Source organism: Ceratotherium simum, chromosome 1 (genome assembly GCF_057802395.1).
Source record: "Ceratotherium simum simum isolate JZ-2026a chromosome 1, ASM5780239v1, whole genome shotgun sequence".
Classification (NCBI taxonomy): Eukaryota; Metazoa; Chordata; class Mammalia; order Perissodactyla; family Rhinocerotidae; genus Ceratotherium; species Ceratotherium simum.
Window position 1 is genome coordinate 104,357,622 of NC_141900.1, and position 18,187 is coordinate 104,375,808.

The 18,187-nt window shown below is 57.2% G+C and overlaps 2 protein-coding genes and 1 pseudogene across 5 annotated transcripts in view; 1 reads left to right on the plus strand and 2 right to left on the minus strand.

Annotated features, from left to right (window-relative positions):
• LOC147918336 (uncharacterized) overlaps positions 1 to 1,610 on the minus strand; it is a 6,804-nt pseudogene extending 5,194 nt beyond the window's left edge.
• On the plus strand, positions 912 to 8,734 carry CHPF2 (chondroitin polymerizing factor 2). 3 transcript variants are annotated; one of them, XM_087433008.1, is made up of 6 exons: positions 912 to 2,720; positions 3,160 to 3,724; positions 4,429 to 4,611; positions 5,303 to 7,105; positions 7,475 to 7,624; positions 7,895 to 8,734. In XM_087433008.1, the coding sequence occupies exons 1-4, from the start codon at positions 2,440 to 2,442 to the stop codon at positions 6,608 to 6,610; spliced, it is 2,337 nt and encodes a 778-aa protein (XP_087289134.1). In that variant the 5' UTR covers positions 912 to 2,439; the 3' UTR covers positions 6,611 to 7,105; positions 7,475 to 7,624; positions 7,895 to 8,734. The 3 variants fall into 3 exon arrangements, with proteins under 3 accessions (XP_087289134.1, XP_004430658.1, XP_087289136.1); XM_004430601.3 differs by having other exon boundaries at positions 5,303 to 7,624; XM_087433010.1 differs by having other exon boundaries at positions 945 to 994; positions 5,303 to 7,624.
• The window catches only part of SMARCD3 (SWI/SNF related BAF chromatin remodeling complex subunit D3), a 34,664-nt gene continuing 23,361 nt past the window's right edge, over positions 6,885 to 18,187 (minus strand). Inside the window, exons 1-13 of one of the 2 annotated variants that reach the window (XM_004430599.3) lie at positions 16,889 to 17,098; positions 13,819 to 14,030; positions 11,780 to 11,822; positions 10,818 to 10,940; positions 10,508 to 10,630; positions 10,161 to 10,256; positions 9,880 to 9,981; positions 9,467 to 9,628; positions 8,220 to 8,317; positions 7,914 to 8,049; positions 7,496 to 7,618; positions 7,278 to 7,379; positions 6,885 to 7,063 (exon numbers count right to left, since the gene is read on the minus strand). In XM_004430599.3, the coding sequence (XP_004430656.1) occupies positions 7,010 to 7,063; positions 7,278 to 7,379; positions 7,496 to 7,618; positions 7,914 to 8,049; positions 8,220 to 8,317; positions 9,467 to 9,628; positions 9,880 to 9,981; positions 10,161 to 10,256; positions 10,508 to 10,630; positions 10,818 to 10,940; positions 11,780 to 11,822; positions 13,819 to 14,030; positions 16,889 to 16,966 (1,452 nt within the window). In that variant the 5' untranslated portion in view covers positions 16,967 to 17,098 and the 3' untranslated portion in view covers positions 6,885 to 7,009. Of the gene's footprint in view, positions 7,064 to 7,277; positions 7,380 to 7,495; positions 7,619 to 7,913; positions 8,050 to 8,219; positions 8,318 to 9,466; positions 9,629 to 9,879; positions 9,982 to 10,160; positions 10,257 to 10,507; positions 10,631 to 10,817; positions 10,941 to 11,779; positions 11,823 to 13,818; positions 14,031 to 16,888; positions 17,099 to 18,187 lie in introns of those variants that run through there. The other variant, XM_004430600.3, reaches the window with a different exon arrangement.

Below are 18,187 nucleotides of genomic sequence, written 5' to 3' on the forward strand. Positions count from 1 at the left end.
ATCCAGGGTATAGGGTAAGGTTTAAGGGATCAGGGAGGGCAGGCTGGTATGTCGAAGCGCTGGCAGGATGGGTTTTGATTGGCAGATCAAAATTTTCTCTTCTGCCCATACTCCTGGCTGGCTCACTGCCCCTGAAAAAATAGCCTTAACATTCTGTTGTTAAGATGAGGTCAACACAGTAAACAAGGGTAAAGTTGTTGTGTAGATTTGTCATTCCCTTCTCTATTGATAAGAGTTTCTAGAGATTTAGTCGTGCTCTCGTTCCTTGCTCAGAGAGGAAGGCATTCTTGCAAATGGAGATTTCTCTTATAAATGTAAATTTCCCTTATAAGTGGGTAAGTTCTACTAGGTTTTCAGAGCTTTTCCCTGTGTCTGCTGTTTCTTAAAAATAATCAGCCTAGAATAATGCTTATGCCAAAGAGGCATATTTTGGGGTGACAAATTCTGTTCTGGTCCTGGGGTTACAAGTGTGTGTTTAATGCCTATCACCCTCAACTCGCAGCTCCCATCTCGTCTACCGCTTGCTTACTCAGTAGTCATTACGATGGCCTAGAACTGAGTAGGCAAACAACAAACACTTCTGAAACAAGTGAATGGAGGACACGGTTCCGAGGCCCACTGGGAGAAGTCATCTAGGAGGCACAAGCACATTCATTGAGGGGGAGGGTATTTTTTCCCAAAGCAGATGGAGTTCAGGTTGCAGATTTGGGGCACCTTTGGGTCCAGTGTGGGTCCACTCGGATTAGCGTCTGTGGAATGCGCTTGTGTTCTTGGGGGCCAGGGGGGTGGCCCGGCCGAACTTGTCACCTCGCAGCCGGTCAGCCCTGCAGAGAAGGGGCGGGGCGACCATAGAGAGGGCGGTGGCAGAGCGAGCGGCCGGATGCGGTCACCATAGAGACGGGGACTGACAGCGAGCGGAAGAGGAAGGAGCGGGCTGGGCTGTGAGGTGGCAGTGGCTGCAGCGGCGGAGCCGGCGCCTCGGCCGGTCACTGGGGTCTGTTTCCCTTCCCCCCAACTTCCCCCTGCAAGGGTGACAGGGGCGCCGCTCCAGGGGACAGGAGCAGGTCCCACCCCCACGCCCTCGCCCCCGCTTCCCGGGACCGCGCTGGCCGCGTCTCCCGCACCCAGCCGCCCGTTATCTGGCCGCCGCCGCCCCTGTCCCTTCTGCAGAGGCCACCCCCGTGGGCCTCGGGTCTTCGCCCGCTGGCGCCAGCGGGGCTTTTGCCCCTGCGGACGGGCCAGAGAACGGGGTCTTTGCCCTCCTCTCCCAGCCGCGACCTCCGCTCCCCGAGCCGAACAAACCGAGCTGAGGCCCCTGACCCTCCTCGACAGCTCCGTGACGCAGCCGGTTTTATTTCTGTTTTGAGACTAACGGCTAAAACTCTCTTTGGGCCTTCTTTCTAGGACTAGAATTGATCTTTGATCGCCGAGAGGTAGAGCAGGGGCGCCGGGCCTGGCAACGGTCACACCAGCCGAGCCTCCGTTTGCCTTCCCGGGATCCCTGCGTTGTCTCTAGCTACTCGCCCTCTCGGTTTGGTTTGGTTTGGGTACCTTGGTCCCTGGTAAAATCAGACGCCGAATCGCTCTTACACTGTCCGAATTACTGTCATTTGCCTCCTGTCTCTTCTCAGAGGAAGGTGGGCAGCGCCAGCCTCTCAGCAGCTGGGATTCAAAGAAAAATGCCCTGCGAAGTGGCTCCATCAGCCATTGTGCTCCTCTGAGAGGCTCTCGGTGCTGACTCACCATATCTGTCCACCTCATTTGGGTGGGCAGAACTTCTGTGCGCCATGCCAGTGGCTCCTGACCACTCCTGACTAGGAGGAGGGGTTACTCTAGCTGTGTGTTTCCTTAACACCCCAGGGGTAGAGTAGAAAGAGGCCCTGACCTCTTCCCTTGTGCCTGCCTTCAGCAGCTAGTCAGCAGCCCCTTCAGTAAATTGAAATAGAGGCCCCGAGGCACAGAAACGTGCCCGAGCCAGGCACTCTTTGGGAAAGGCCTACTGAGGCAGGCTCCTCCAGTCGGGGCTGTCGTTTGGGTGGAGCATGTGCTTTGCCCCAGCCTCTTCTTTATCAGTTCTTGCTGTCTCTTGACTCAGATCCAGTCTACAGATGTGTGTAAACCTTCTTTTGGGGTTAGGTTTGGCAAGATTGAGTTTTGTTTCCTCCCCTTTCTACTGGCAGACAGACCATAATCCCATTAGTGGGTGAAATGGGTTCTAATATTTATTACCGTTTGGCCTAAGGGTTAGATCCGACTCCTTGGTGACTGAAGACGGGGTAGATGCCTTCTGGGGATGCTGGGCCTGGAAGCAAACACACCTTGCCCTGTTATTGAGCTCATTAACCCCAGGTTCCCTGTTAAAGCTGCAGGCCTACTACTGGCCTGGTGCCCATCAACCCACTGATCAATCCTTGAGGCTGTGCCCTCTGGGACACGCACATGGCAGGGCCTACCATCATGCGACTGAGTTCCCTGTTGGCTCTGCTGCGACCAGCACTGCCCCTCATCCTAGGGCTGTCTCTGGGATGCAGCCTGAGCCTCTTGCGGGTTTCCTGGATCCAAGGTGAGGGAGAAGATCCCTGTGTAGAGGCTGTGGGGGAACCAGGAGGGCCACAGAATCCAGACTCAAGAAATCAGCTTGACCAAATTGATGAAGACTTCAAACCCCGGATTATCCCCTACTACAGGGATCCAAACAAACCCTATAAGAAGGTGCTCAGGTGAGAGCTATGTATGTGGGGTCCCCAGAATCCAGTTTACTCTAGGTCCTTGCCTCTGCCTTCTCTGGTAATCAGTGGTAGGCTCCTTAGAGCAATTCTTTGCATTGTTGTTCATCACAGATTTTTCCCTATTTTTTCCCCCTCTCAGGTATGAAAAATTCTCATCCATTGGTGTTAAGATAGTGTTGGATGTTCTTGAACAGGGCAAGAATTGCATCTAACCCATCTAATCCATCCTTAGTAGACCCCTCCCCAAATCAATCCAGTGTCAGCTACTCAGTGGATGCTCAGTCCAGTAGCTCATTAATATTGATGAGAAGGTCTCTCGCTTCTCTTTTCTCAACCACAACTCACATATTCCTAGGGGAATGTATATGCTGGACAAGTTGGGTTCCTAAAGATTAAGGGGTTGACCCCTGGCATGCTGGTCTTTCCACAGGACTCGGTACATCCAGACAGAGCTGGGCTCTCGTGAGCGGTTGCTGGTGGCTGTCTTGACTTCCCGGGCCACGCTGTCCACTCTTGCTGTGGCTGTGAACCGCACAGTGGCCCACCACTTCCCTCGGTTACTGTACTTCACTGGGCAGCGAGGGGCCCGGACTCCAGCAGGGATGCAGGTGGTATCTCATGGGGACGAGCGGCCGGCCTGGCTCATGTCAGAAACCCTGCGCTATCTTCATACACACTTTGGGGCCGACTACGACTGGTTCTTCATCATGCAGGATGACACGTATGTGCAGGCCCCCCGTCTGGCAGCACTTACTGGCCACCTCAGCATCAACCAAGACCTGTACTTGGGCCGGGCAGAGGAGTTCATTGGCGCAGGCGAGCAGGCCCGGTACTGCCACGGGGGCTTTGGCTACCTGTTGTCACGGAGTCTCCTGCTTCGATTGCGGCCACATCTGGATGGCTGCCGAGGAGATATTCTCAGTGCTCGTCCTGATGAGTGGCTTGGCCGCTGCCTCATCGACTCGCTGGGCGTCGGCTGTGTCTCGCAGCACCAGGTGACAGCCCTTTCAAGTCAGTCTCAGTCTCCAACAAGTTAGTAGTGACTGAGTGATTGGTCTCCAGGCTGGATGCTGCTGGCTCCTTCCTAGCAGCATGTTGGGGCCATCGTTCTGCCCTTCCCAGCCACTGACCACCCCTCTGGCTCTCCCTTGCTCACTTCTGGCAGTCTTCTGTCAAAAGTGGCATCTCCTCAGGGACCCTCTGAGCAAGACAGAAAGGTGCCCCTACTCACTCACCCGTCCTCCTCCCATCTGCCCCCTGCCCCCTCCCCCAACATGCACAGTCATGAACGAACTGGGAATGTCCTAGAGATGTCCATTCTCCCTGAGGAGTAAGGTAATCACTTTTCTAGCCCTGAGAGCCACCCTGTTTGTTGGGGAAGAGGGGACGATCCCAGAAGGGGCTCATCCTCTCAAACCAGAGTACTGGGAGTGTTTGCTGGCTCGTGGCTCTCATTCCCTTGAGAGACAGTGGAGTTCTTTGGGGGAAGAGGACATCCTTAGATGCCTACTTAACATTCTTTTTTCCACAATCCGGTGGTGAGAGTAAGGCCAAGGTTAAGGGGACTGGAGTGAGCTCCCACTCCCTCCTCCCTCCTGCAGCAGCAGCAGTACTAGGTGTGAATGCTGAGTTTGGCTAAGGGTGGTTGGGACAGGCAGCCCTCCATATGTGGATTGATTGGTCTGATTGGTCCCTGTAGGGGCAGCAGTATCGCTCATTTGAACTGGCCAAAAATAGGGACCCCGAGAAGGAGGTGAGCTCGGCTTTCCTGAGTGCCTTCGCAGTGCACCCTGTCTCCGAGGGAACCCTCATGTACCGGCTCCACAAACGCTTCAGTGCTCTGGAGCTGGAGAGGGCGTACAGTGAAATAGAGCAACTGCAGGTGAGCCAGGGGACCACGGCGGGAGGTAGAGGGAGCGTCGGGTGTCCAGGCTCACAGTGAGGGGCAGCTGAGTGAGGGGAAGCTGGGCGGCTTAGAAAGAGGCTGACTGTACCTAAATTTAAAACAATTCTGGGAGAAGGGGCTCTTGGTGGTCCAGGTCAATCATACAGTAAGCTCCTAGCAGGACTTGGATGCAGTAAAAGGGTTTGCAGGTGAACTGAGAGGATCGTGGCTCGGTAGGGTGCTTAGGCAGGATAGTTATAGCTCCTCTCCAGTAGTGCCTCTCTACTGAGGAGGCAAAAACTCAGCAATGCCTGGCCTCCTAGCACTGGCTTTCAAAAGCCCGAGGGTAGGAGGTAGAAGAATTCTCTTGTGGATTGTGGAGGTTGTCAGAGGTGGGATACAGGTGAAAACAAAGGCTCATCACCAAGAGGGTGTGAGCGCTTTGGGTCGGGAGAGCTCTCTGTTGCAGGATGCTCTAACCGCTGCCGCCTCCTCCTCATGGCAGTTGTGTAGGGTGGGTATGCTTCATATGCCTTCTGCATTGTACAGACAAAGAAAGTAAAGCACGGGGAAGTACATGATTAGCCAAGGGGCACCTCACTAAGTATTGACAGAGTCAGGGCAGCTCAGAACCCAGGACGTTCTGACTGCCTAGATGGGCACTAACTGTGTGTCCCTCCTACCCCAGGCACAGATCCGGAACCTGACCGTGCTGACCCCCGAGGGGGAGGCAGGGCTGAGCTGGCCTGTTGGGCTCCCGGCCCCTTTCACACCACACTCTCGTTTTGAGGTGCTGGGCTGGGATTACTTCACAGAGCAGCACACCTTCTCCTGTGCAGATGGGGCTCCCAAGTGCCCACTGCAAGGGGCTAGCAGGGCGGATGTGGGTGACGCTGTGGAGACCGCTTTGGAGCAGCTGAATCGGCGCTATCAGCCCCGCCTGCGTTTCCAGAAGCAGCGGCTGCTCAATGGCTACCGGCGCTTTGACCCAGCGCGGGGCATGGAGTACACCCTAGACCTGCTGCTGGAAGCTGTGACGCAGCGTGGGCACCGGCGGGCCCTGGCCCGCAGGGTCAGCCTGCTGCGGCCGCTGAGCCGGGTGGAAATCTTGCCTATGCCCTATGTTACTGAGGCCACGCGTGTGCAGCTGGTGCTGCCACTCCTGGTGGCCGAAGCTGCTGCGGCCCCTGCTTTCCTCGAGGCCTTTGCAGCCACTGTTCTAGAGCCACGAGAGCACGCGTTGCTCACCCTGTTGCTGGTCTATGGGCCACGGGAAGGTGGCCGAGGGGCCCCAGACCCATTTCTTGGGGTAAAGGCTGCAGCGGCTGAGTTAGAGCGACGGTACCCTGGGACGAGACTGGCCTGGCTCGCTGTGCGAGCAGAGGCCCCTTCCCAGGTGCGGCTCATGGACGTGGTCTCTAAGAAGCACCCCGTGGACACACTCTTCTTTCTCACCACCGTGTGGACCAGGCCTGGACCCGAAGTCCTTAACCGCTGCCGCATGAATGCCATCTCTGGCTGGCAGGCCTTCTTCCCAGTCCATTTCCAGGAATTCAATCCTGCCCTGGCACCACAGAGATCTCCCCCAGGCCCCCCTGGGGCTGGCCCTGACCCTCCGTCCCCTCCTGGTGCTGACCCATCCCGGGGGGCTCCTGTAGGAGGCAGGTTTGACCGACAGGCTTCTGCGGAGGGCTGCTTCTACAATGCTGACTACCTGGCGGCCCGAGCCCGGCTGGCTGGTGAACTGGCAGGCCAGGAAGAGGAGGAAGCCCTGGAGGGGCTGGAGGTGATGGATGTTTTCCTCCGGTTCTCAGGGCTCCACCTCTTCCGGGCCGTGGAGCCAGGGCTGGTGCAGAAGTTCTCCCTGCGCGACTGCAGCCCTCGGCTCAGCGAAGAACTCTACCACCGCTGCCGCCTGAGCAACCTGGAGGGGCTGGGGGGCCGCGCCCAGCTAGCCATGGCTCTGTTTGAACAGGAGCAGGCCAACAGCACCTAGCACAACCGGGGCCGTGCATCGGTGCATATTTCCCTTTTCTGTCTCAGCCCTGGGAAAGGCAAGGCAAGATGGATGGACAGATGGAAAGCTTGTTGCTGTATTTTTTTTAATAAGAAAATGTTATTAAAAGTGTCTTCTGCCAAACTGTTTTTAGGTCTAGAGAAAATGGAGTGAGAAGAATCTGAGGAAGGGGGTGGGAGTTTTCCCAGAGGGACCCACTGCCTTCCCCTGCCCTTCCCTCCCTCCCCAGTTGCCAGTGACCACACAGCTGCTCTCAGATGAATGACTTTTAATCCAGTCCCCCGCCTCACCCAGAAGGTGTCAGAAGAGTGACAGCAGAGCCCTGGGGGACAGGGTGCGGGCCCAGAGGCCCACAGTGGTGCTCATCCATAGGGGCTCCTAGGTGTTGCGCACAACCAGCGACTGCTCCAGCTCCTGCCTGCGCTGCTGGATCTGTAGAGAAATAAGTGCAGGAGCAGGGTTATGGTCTTGCTGGTGAGTGACAGGACAACCCTACCGCCGGCCGGCCTGGAAGAGCGGCTGGGAGCAGGGAGGGCTACACATGGTGCAGGGGATGGTGGAGTGGCAAGGGCTGCTGACCAGGCTGAGAAGGGAGGTTTCTCTTGGAGTGAGGGGGGAGGCCTGAGGTGCATGGGCCCCTCCACACCTTGCAGTAGAAGTAGCGGCTGACGGCTTCCTGGGACCAGGGCTGATGGTAGAACTCAGCCCGGCGCTCCTCCTCGGGGTTGCCTGCCACATCTGTCATCACCTGGGAGGGAGCAGTGGGGTCAGCCCTGAGCCCGGACTCCTCCAGCCCCTGTGTACACGTTTACTGTCTTCCCCATATGCTTCTCTTCCATCCAGTGCTCCCTGAGTCCCCTTCACCTTGAGGTCCCGGCTCTGGGAGCGGAGCAGGTCTTGGATATAGCCTTTGGGGTCTCTGGAGAAGCTTAGCATGAAGTCCCTCTGGATCTTGAGCTGGTTTATGGACTCAATCGTCTCATGGATCTACAGGTAGAAAGACAGACACTTTCACCTGGCCGCGGTGATGTGGGAGGGGAGGGGAAGGAGGAGGGGGGCAAGTAGAGGGGGGGATTTGCTGCTGTTCCTTTGAAGGGCAATTCCTCAGGTCCCTGATGCCTCTGCAGTCCCAGGGAAGGGGGGGATGGGCAGAGCTCCACGTAGCAAGGGAAGGGCCACCTGTCCTCTTTATCTCTCCATAGGCCCATGCTGTTGTCTATTGTGTCTGTACTTTGTCATTTCTGGGTTACTGTCCCACTCCAGCTCTGGGCTCTGGCCCCACCTTACTGTCCAGAGCGCTGATCTCCTGCTGATTGGCTGTGGACAGGAGGAAGCTGCTCATCTGCCCCTTCAGTGGCTCCTCTACCTCCACATCAATGTCATAGCATGCTGTCTTCTTCTGGTCCGACGGGTCCACGCTGCCAGGGAAGTCCAGACCTTGGTGTCCATGCTGCCCTCGCAGAGGCCAAGGGCCCCGTGGGCAGATGCCCTGGGGAGGGAGGGGGCATGGGGATGGGAGGAAGAGGGAGGGACAGGGAGGGCAGGACCCCAGTGATTCCCTGGTCTGAGGAGCAAGCTGGGGCCTCACCTGATGACATGGTTGATGACAATTGGGTCAGGGGGCAACAACAGAGCTGTGAGGCGCTGGGGAATCTCAGAAAACTTCAGCCGGGGACAATCAAAAATCTGAAGTAGGAGAGAGAGATCACTCTTCTGTGCTTGAAAAGAACATAACTAAAGTTCTGGATTCTTCTATTCTGGAAAGGCCCCAAGAAGCCAGGAGCAAGTCTAATTCCTCAGTGCTCATGGGGCTGGGAGTGGGGAGGCTGTGGGTGGTGGAGTGCCAACAAGGAGGTGGGGCAGTGCCGGAGTTGAGAGCATGGCCCTGGGTGGGCTGGCCTAGGAATAGATCCTGCTTTCACCACTTCCTATGCAACCTTGAGCAAGCAGGCCTCAGTTTCTTCATCCCTAGGATGGGGATAATAACAGTACCTATCTCACAGGGCTGTTGTGAGAATTAAATGGATCAGTACACATAAAGTGCTTGGAACAATGCCTGGCACATGGTGAGTGCTCAAAATAAACATCAACTGTTGTTTTTACTCCTCAGGTTTATCTACTGTGTGTATTTAAAAATTATTAATAATCTCTACTTTGGTAGAATTTTATCAAGTCACTTTCACAGCAGTTTGATTTTCCTAACTGCCCAGTGGGTTAGATGGGACAGGTGTTATCACCCCATTGCAAAGATAAGGAACAAGGCACAAAAACAGCTAAGTAACTTACTCAGAGTCTGGACCCACGACTAGAACCCAGGGATCCTAACTCCTGAAAGCTGTTGGCCTTGTAGGGTTCCAGAGCTTTCTAACCTGGGGTGGCTGAAATGGATGGGCTGCAGCACAGAGCCACACCATGGAAGGGCCTAGCCTAGGACCCTGGTCTCTGGCTCCAAGACCATGACTATGCGCCATTTCTTTTTTTTTTTTTTTTTTGTGAAGAAGATCAGCCCTGAGCTAACATCCATGCCAATCCTCCTCTTTTTGCTGAGGAAGACTGGCCCTGGGCTAACATCTGTGCCCATCTTCCTCCACTTTATGTGGGACGCCGCCACAGCATGGCCCGACAAGCGGTGCATCGGTGCGTGCCCGGGATCTGAACCCAGGCTGCCAGCAGCGGAGTGCGTGCACTTAACCGCTACGCCATGGGGCCAGCCCCTGTGCCATTTCTAATACCCGAGAATCTAGAAGGGAGAGGTGGTGTTACCATAGTAGAGGCACTTCCCTTACCAGTAATTCTGCCTGCTCCCCACATCCCTGGGTTCAGGAGAGAGGGTACCTGCTGGAAATATTTGTCCCCATTGATGTATTCCTTGTCATGTGAGTCCTGCAGCCTATTGGTCTTCACATACTGCCACAGGGCCTGGACGATGGCTGAGCGGCTCTGTGTGTGCAACCCCAGCAGCCGGGCTAGGCGGGGATCCAGTTTGAACTGGGGCGGCTGGGAAAAGTTGACCATGAAAATTAGATAAAAGAGGGAGTGGAAAGAGCTCAGGGCCAGGCAGCTTGGGGCTGGGGGACACGGTGATTGGGCTCCTCAGAAACATGCTTCTGGAGAAGGGGTGGGTAGGGAGGAGAATGGGGTCTCAGGGTGTGCACCTCTGAGGCTTAGGCCCACCCTATCTAAGAGAAAGGGTGTGGGGGGGTCAGGGGCCTCGTGTGGTGTCTCTGGGGCAGGGGGCCAGCACAGACCTGGTAATCCAGCATGAGGAGCAGTGTGCAGCGCACACTCAGGTCCCCTGGCCTCTTCACCTGGAACCCATCTGTCTCCTGGGTTGTGGGCGTCCGGTGCCACTGTCCAGGGGAGAAGAGCTGGGTCACCTCACAGGCCCATCTGGGCTGGTGGGGCCTGGGGCTCTAGGGTGGTCCCTGATCCAAATCTGTGCAGCTGAAACGACTGTGGTGTAGATTCTTCAGGGACTGTGGTCTGTGGAAGAGTGGCAATTCAAGGGCAGAAGGGGTCTGGGTCTTACCTCAACTAGGTGGTTGTCAGGGCCATAAAGGTCTTTGTCCAGCTCAATGACCAAACTCTTGAAGAAGGAAGAGAACTTCCGCTTCTGTTTGCTGGGCTGTGGGAGAGGAACAGGGACCGTGGGGGCAGAACAGGGACCATGGGGGCAGAATGAATTGGGAATGGGTGGGGCTGGTTGGGTAGGACAGCATGGTTAGAAGCAGGCCTCTGCACCCAGAATGTCTTTCTAGGGCACCCACCCCTGGCCAGGGCTGACTCCCTAACCCTTAGTGCAAATGTCTAGTTCTGTCCTCAGCTCAGCCCCATACCCACCCCAGGACACCTGGAGAGACCTGGGCCAGGACGTACGTCATCCAGGAGCTTCCCCTCCACCCGCAGCTCCCAGGAGGCGATGCTGCCATCAGAATCCTCAGCATCAGGCTTCGCAGGGTTAAAAGTATTGGAGATATAAAGACGCAGCTTCCGCTTTTGCTGTAGAAATAAAGAGTGTAGTACAACCTGAAATTTTTACAATGTTATAAACCAATGTTACTGCAATAAACAAAAAATTTAAAAAAAAAAAAAAAAGTGTAGTACAGAGTGAACACTGTGCTCCCACCCAGGCACTCTGCTTCTCCACTCTGGGAACAGGACTTAGAGCCCTCTTCCTGGCCCCCACCTTCATTGGCCTCTTCAGAGCCTCCTGGATGTCCACCCGCTTCCGCATGATGGTTTGATCCAGTTTCCTCTCAAACGCTAGGAGGTCCATGTAAGCCTGGGACTCAGGGACCAGCTCCCGGATCTGGAAGAGGAGGAGCAAGGCAGCGAACCAGGGGCTTAGCTAATCTTGTAGGTGGAATGTACGCATGTCACGAGGTCCCAGGGTACAAAGAGCATGGAGGTTCTGGGACTCGGAGTGTGCAAATGGGACCTCTCCCCAGGCCTCTGTATCCCGCAGTAGCAGCCTCCATGTGTAGGGATAAAAATCGCTTCTCCCTCTAAGGAGATCCATGCATTTCATCACTAGGGGAGGCCATAACAACACTGAAGCCCAGCAAGCGCTAGGGCTTCACCTCTTTATCTTGTCCTTTCCCTTGTCACACGGCCTCTGGGCTTGCCTTGGATGTCTGCAAAGTGGCTAGGACCCTGGGGTCCCTGAAACAGTTCGAGGATGTTGGTGCTTGCCTCTACCCCGGCACCTCACCCAGTCACTCCAACTGACGTCTTAATGGTGCTACCCTCGTACCCAGCTCGGCCTGGGTAACACTGTGATGCCCAGGTGTTCTGGCCGGCTTCTGTTTCCTTCACTCTCCCTGCCAGCCTCTGGGCCCCTAACTCTTATCCCCTCTTTGTCCCACGCCTTTATGTCTTCAGACCATTGGAATTCAGTCCACTGCACCCCAGGCCCAGTATCCTATCCCTTATGGCTCTGCTCTTTCCCTCTGCCCCAGCCCCTCCCTCTGGCCTGGGGAGCCTCACTTCTTAATTAGCTTTTTAAACAAAAAGTGAAAGTGACTGTGATGCTGAAGCTCTGATCCTGAGGGGGGAAAGGAGGCGGCACGGGGTGGTGGGGTGAGGGGAGAGGAGGGCGGAGCAGCAAAGGGTGGGGGTGGGCTGGGGGCTGCTGTGAAAGACACTCACCCTTTGAGGGAGGATTTTGTCAGCCATCTTCCTTCTCTTGGCACTGTACATTTTTTAAAGAAAAAACCAGGTTACCATGGCGACAGATCTGGGAGTAACGAGGCCACCTGCTAAATTATCCCGACATCTCCGCCCGCCTGGCTGGGGTTCCCACAGCCCGCTCATCTGCCTGCCCAAGGGGCTACGTGGGGTGGTGTATGGCATCAGCACTCTGTCCTCTCGCGGGGAGCAGAGGTGACCCTGTCTTTCTCTGGCCTGGGATCCCCCTTCCACTCTACCACATCCTCAGGGTCAGAGAAATTTAGACTTAGGAGGGGTTGGCGGTGGGGGAGCTGCAGAAGGGTTTGAGGAAAGCTGAGGGGAAGGGAGGACAGAGGAGAGGGAGGACGGATTCTGAGGACTTTCCTTTTCTGCTAAGCAGGGATGCACAGTCCAAGGTGGCCTGAGCTCAAAGGGAGGGGAGCTGACCCCCCTCACATCCCTGGAGCAGGAGGCGATGGTGTGAAGCTGGTGAGGGTTGCACTCTGCCACCCTGGGCTTGAAGGAGATGCTGACAGGGCATCTGTCAAGCAGGGGATGCTCATGCCCTTGGACCACCTGGCAACATGGCCCAGGGACACACCCACAGGGATCCAGAGAGAGTGTGTGTGTGTGTGTGTGTGTGCGTTCTCCTGTGGGACATGACTGCAGGCTGGATGTGGGCTGGCAGCTGAGACTTGGACTCTTCTGAACTCACTAGCTGCTTCTTATCCCAAAAGCACCCCAGAAAATCCTTGGCAAATTGAGATCAGAACCCAGCCTAGAGGATGGCTCCATACCGCCCCCGTGTGGTGTTCTCAACCACTGCCCTCTCCCTGTCCAAAAATCGATCCTAAAGCTAGGCAAGCAGTTTTCATTAAAGGTCTGATTTGTTTTTTGTTTTTTGTTTTTTTTTTTAAGATTTTATTTATTTATTTATTTTTCCCCCCAAAGCCCCAGCAGATAGTTGTATGTCACAGCTGCACATCCTTGCTGTATGTGGGGCGCGGCCTCAGCATGGCCAGAGAAGCGGCACGTCGGTGTGCGCCCGGGATCTGGGCCCCAGCAGCCAGCAGCAGAGCGCACGCACTTAACCGCTAAACCATGGCGCCGGCCCAGGGTCTGATTTGTTTTGAACAAATTATCTATGTGAAACTCTCCATTTATACAAGATAAATCAGGGACTTGTATACTGTATAAATGGACAATTCACTTTGCAAAAGAATTTTTCATGGGATTCCTATAAATGGTGAATTTTCCTTGATGTGTAAAAAATATTTAATAATGAGGTAAAGTCCATATTACACCTTTTATAGGACTCCATCTGGTATGCAAAGGAAAGCCTGTGTGTTTGGCTAAATACTGAAACCCAGAGGGGCATCCCTCTTGCCAGGCACCAGCAGGGGGTTTTGGGGTGCCACCAGCTGGCTCTGACAAGGAAACGGGCTGGCTCCTGTTAGCTTGGGGGCAGACCTGGTCCGGAGGACAGATTATGGCCGCTCTTCAACCTCTGAGTGCCTAAGAATCACCTGAGAGCATGACGGGGCAGAGACCACCCACCCACAGGGCGAATTCCCAGGCTCCACCCCTCTGGCCAGAGATCCGGATCTAGGTCTGGAGTGGGGCTTTTAAACAGGCAAGCCGGGGGATTCTGAGGAAGGCACACCGGACTACCACACTTTGAGAAACACAGTCCTAAAGCTCTGCCCTCAGTCCTATTACCAGCCCTGTCCCCACGCCAAAGCCTGAAGCATCACCCAGAACCTGGGGACAAGGGGTGGGGAGAGGAACGGAGCAGGTGACCAGGAGAAGGGCGCGACGGCCGCAGCCTTCAGTCCCTATGGTGGGCACACAAAGGAAACAGACCAGTGCCCTCTCAACCCACAGCCCCAGAGCCCATCCCACCCAGGACGACTTCTTCCCTGCTGATCATTCTTCCTCGCCCTTTCCAATCTCGGTCCTCGCCCACCCTGTCCCTGCGGGTCCTTCGGCCCGCCCCCTCCGCGCTGGGCCCCACTCACCTGCGGCTCCTCGCGGGGGCGGTGGGCACCGGCTGGCCCTGGCTCTGGGCCTGGCTCTGGCCGGGCGGGGGCGCTGCTCGCTTGCGGGCGGGCTCCATGCCCGCGGGGGCCAGGCCAGGTCGCACGGCGGGGCTGCCCATGTACGGGGAGCCCGGGGGGCCCATGGGCGCCCCCTGGTGGGGCATCCGGGCTCCAGACGGCATCCCGGGGCGCTGGGTGGGGGGCGGGAGTGAAGCAGAAACAGGCGCCCGCGGGTCAGACCACGGGCCCCGGCTCCAGGAGCAGCGAGCCGCGTCTCCCCCACCCCAAGCCCCCCGGCCAGTGACCCTGATGCCGCCGGCGTGAGCGAGGGGTGGGAGGGGCAGGAGCGCCGGAACCGCGCAGCTTTGGCGGAGGGGGCTTTGCGTCTGGCTGCAGAAAGCTAACTGAAGCCAGGCAACTGCACAGGGCATTGCCAGCCTCGGATTTGAGGAAGGTACCATGAAAATGAATATTTAACGGCGCCTTTTCAACCTTTTCAAAGAATGTGCACATTCACATGCTCCTCTGCAAGACAGACTGAGTGGGTCCTTCCATCTCCACTTGACAGATGAGGCAACTGTGGCTCAAGGAGAAAAGCGACCTAGCCAAGGTCACACCGCTCCTCCTGGCAAAAGCAGCCACTGAGCAGTCGTTTCCCGAGGGGCCAAGGGTTCTTGCCCTCCGCTGCTTCCTCTAGGTTAGGGGCTGAGGTCCCTGTTGCGACTCCTGCCGCCCCTCTTCCCATTCCCTGCTTCCCAGTCCACTTCCTGGACTGTCCTGCCTTGCACTCGCCCTTCCCATCTTAACCTACTCTTCTCCCTGGGCCCCAGCTTTTGCCCTCTTAGTCCCAACCCCCACCCCCTTTGGCTGATTCCAAGTCTCCATACCTAGATGCTTTGCTGACTTAGCCCACTCCCATAATTTGTTCCCAAGGTAAAGGCTGGAGGCAGGGCTGGCAGCAACCTGAGTGAGCTGAGGCCAGACCCTGCCAGGATTCTCTGATTGGGAGGGCAAGGGACAGCTGGGCTGGGGGTGGGCTGCCCAGAGGGCTTGTGTAGGTCAAAGGCAGCAGCATTTTCTCTTACATCCATCTCTCTCTTCCTGTCTGCCTGGATCACCAGAGATGGTCCCATCCTACAGACTTTCTCTACTTCCCACCCCCACCCCAGGCAGGGCCCAAAGGGGGCCATGGAGAGGGAGACAAGCAGGTGTAGTCCCTAGCCACTGGGATGCAAGTTCATTGAGTGAAGTGTTCCATAGCCTTCTTAAACCTTACTTGTCCAGATTCCAGAAGAGGGATTGGGGAAGGACAGAGGGCTATAAAGTGGAGGGTGGGTGAGATGGGGACTGGGACAGGAGAGCAGGAAGGAGATTAGGGAGCAAAGGATGCAGACCCTGTAACCCTGTTATCATTTAAACACCACCCACTGCACCCCCAGAAGTGCAGCTGCCCCCAGGCACAAGGAGGAGCCTGAGCTTGGTGAATCCCTTCTAACTGCCAACTCTCCCTCCTGTCCCTCCTGCCCTGCACTATGTCTAACCCTAACCAATCCCCCCCCCACGCCCCCCGCCAGCCAGCTGTCTCTGCCCATCTCTCCCACAGTGAAACCTGCCTGCCCACGTGTTGGCCTCCCCCACCCCACCTGACCTTGTCACTCACACTCCAGAATGGAGCCCAGGCACTGCCACTCCCTATGAGCACATATGGGGCACGGGGAGTGGGGCAGTGGGGCTCACAGCCACCCAAGAACTGAAGCTCTAAGTTGGCCAAATAAAAAAATCCATGTGCATAGCCGCTCTCCCTCCTAGATGGGCCTTTTTAAAGGGACTTCCCCAAGCAGCAAGGTTAGGACTGGAAACTTGGCTGACCGACACAGGCACCCCTGGGAAGTTACCCCAGAGATCCCCGGGGCTGGAGGACAGGCCGCCCCAGGGAAGCCCCTTTTCCCTACCAGCTGCTCTCCCACTTATCAAGAACAGATACTCACTGATCTGCACAAGAGGCCCTGAGAGGGAGGCTCCCAGAGCCCCCAGAGAGCTGTGCCAGCCACCAACGAAGGGCCAAGATTCTAGGGACTCTGGCCTCCCTCACTGAGAACATGCCTTCCTTGGGGTCACAACCAAATTTGGCCATAGTAAACCTGACTGCTTCCTCTATACCCGGCTCCAACCCCAGCACCCATCCCAAGTCCCGAAGCCCCTGCCTCTCCCATTCCACTGCCCCCCACATCCCTGCCAACCTGGCCCCTGTTGCCTCAGCTTGAAGCTCCCATCCCCGCAGGTTGTCCTGGGCTCCCTCGGCTCTCTGCATGCCTTCCAAGTCTGCTCATGGCAGGACGTGCTGCCCTGCCCCTTTGGTCTCTAGGCCTTGTGTACCTGACTCCAGCCCTTCCTTCACACCTTTGAGGCATTAAGGACATCAGCTTCTGGTGGCAGAGTCTGCCAAGGGGATCCTCAGATCCCTTAACTTGGGGTCTGTCCCTAGAGAAGGCCTCTCTCTGACCCTGATGGCAGAGGCCACCAGTGAAGCCCCAGAGCCCTCCTGCCAGGATGCAGAGGTTGTTCAGCCAGAAAGCTTCCCACTCACAGTGCCTCCAGGGTCACCTGCTCCTTGCTCCCGAGACACCATCAGAGAGACACTGTCCCAATGGATGAACAGACAGCCCAGCCCAGCCGATGCCATGTCCCCCACCCCCACCCTAGGGCAAGGGTAACACCTGGGCCCACAAGGAAAAGAACGGAAGACAACATGTCTGGTACCGAGGGGACCCCCACTTGGGGGGGCAGTCCCCAAGTCCCACCCCCATCCCCTGACAAGAACCCATGCAAACGCCTCCCTTCCCTGCCCGGACACCCATCCCTGGCCGGCCGCCTGACGACGTGTTCGGGTGCCAGGGCGCCGGCACGGTGGTGGCGCTGGGCCGCGGGCCCTGGCGCCCCCAGCTAGAGGGGTGGGAGAGCGGGACCCCCCTCCCGGTCCCTCCCGATCATCCCTCCATTCAGCCCGAGCCAGCTCTTCACCCTCCCCCGCTAACTTTCCCCCACTCACCACCCCATGGACCAGAAACTCAAAAAGTTTGCTTTTCGTGGCTTTGCGCGCCCCTCCGGCAACTTCGTCCGCGGCCATCGGGGTGGGCTCAGCGGCTCCTCTCACTCTCTCTCTCTCTTCCTCTTTCTTTCCCTTTTCTGCCTTTTTTTTCCTCCAACTCTCCCCTCTGAGTCCTGCTGGGCTCTCTCACACTTCTACTCGAGCGGAGTGGGGAGGGGGCCCCTTCAGGGCTGCCCTGACGGCCCACGGCCCACGCCGCCGCCGCCGCCCGCCCGCCGCCGCCGCCGCCGCCGCCGCCGCCGCGGCTGCCGCATTCCTGCACTGATAAGACAGAAATAGTCCGGCGGCCCGGGGTCTGCCTGTTGACTCGGCGGGGACAGAAAAGCCTGCCTTTCCAACCCTCGCTGTCCAAACAGCGCAGATAAGCAGCGAGGCACGCCGGCAAGCCCGGCTCCTGGGCGCTGGGCAGCGCCACTGCAGCCCGAGGCTGCCCGAGGGCCGCGGGGAGGCGGCGCGGGGAGGGGACGCGAGGGGAGGTGGCGGGGGGCTCGCCGGCCACCCGGGCTCTCGCCACAAATAGTTTCTCGGTTAGAGAATTCGCCGGCAGGGCCAGGCAGGGAACAGTCAGTTCCAACTTTCCCCCCAAGTGGCTCCTGCTGCATTTCTGAGGCCCTTTCCCCAGAGACCTGGCAGGCCAAGTAGGGAAACATTCTCTGGAAGGAATCCGGGGGGAGCCAGAGCCCAGAGGAGGCCTTCCTCCTGCACCAGGCCGGCAGTGGTGGGTGTGCCCAGCGAGGCGGTGTCCCCCTGCGTCCACAGATGTGTGCGCCCTTGTCTCGCCCGCCGTGTGTGTCTGCACCCTTGTGTGGGCACGGCGCGGTGGCTGTGGGTGTGGATGTTTATGTGCGTGCACAGACAAATGCCTTCTCTGTGTGCCTCCCTCCACGAGAGCCTCTAGTGCGTGCGCGCGCGTGCGGGTGCGTGTGTGGCAGGACATGGCCTGTGTCTTCCAGCGCCGTGTGAGTCTATTTCTGGGTATGTGTCTTTGTTTGTCTCTATGTGAGAAAGTGAGGGCAACAGGGGAAGTATTTCAGAAAGAGGGAGGTGGATTGGGCTGGCAAGAGCAGGAAGAGAAACATGGGGGAGACAAGGAGCTGGGGTGGGTGCCTGGGTGGATGGGTGGAGGAAGTGAGGCAAGCAGGCCCTGATGGCTTTGGAATGGGCTGGTGGTGGGAGACCAGAGGAGCTGGGCCCGCTGAGTATGGTAGGGCCAGCCTCAAAACCCCAAAGAAAGCAGGG

Bases quoted from the DNA above. Each gene is read 5' to 3' on its own strand.
- CHPF2 (XM_004430601.3), top strand. From the start codon at position 2,440: ATGGCAGGGCCTACCATCATGCGACTGAGTTCCCTGTTGGCTCTGCTG. The intron at 3,725-4,428 runs GTGACAGCCCTT...TGGTCCCTGTAG, and splicing joins GCTGTGTCTCGCAGCACCAG to GGGCAGCAGTATCGCTCATT. The intron at 4,612-5,302 runs GTGAGCCAGGGG...CTCCTACCCCAG, and splicing joins GTGAAATAGAGCAACTGCAG to GCACAGATCCGGAACCTGAC.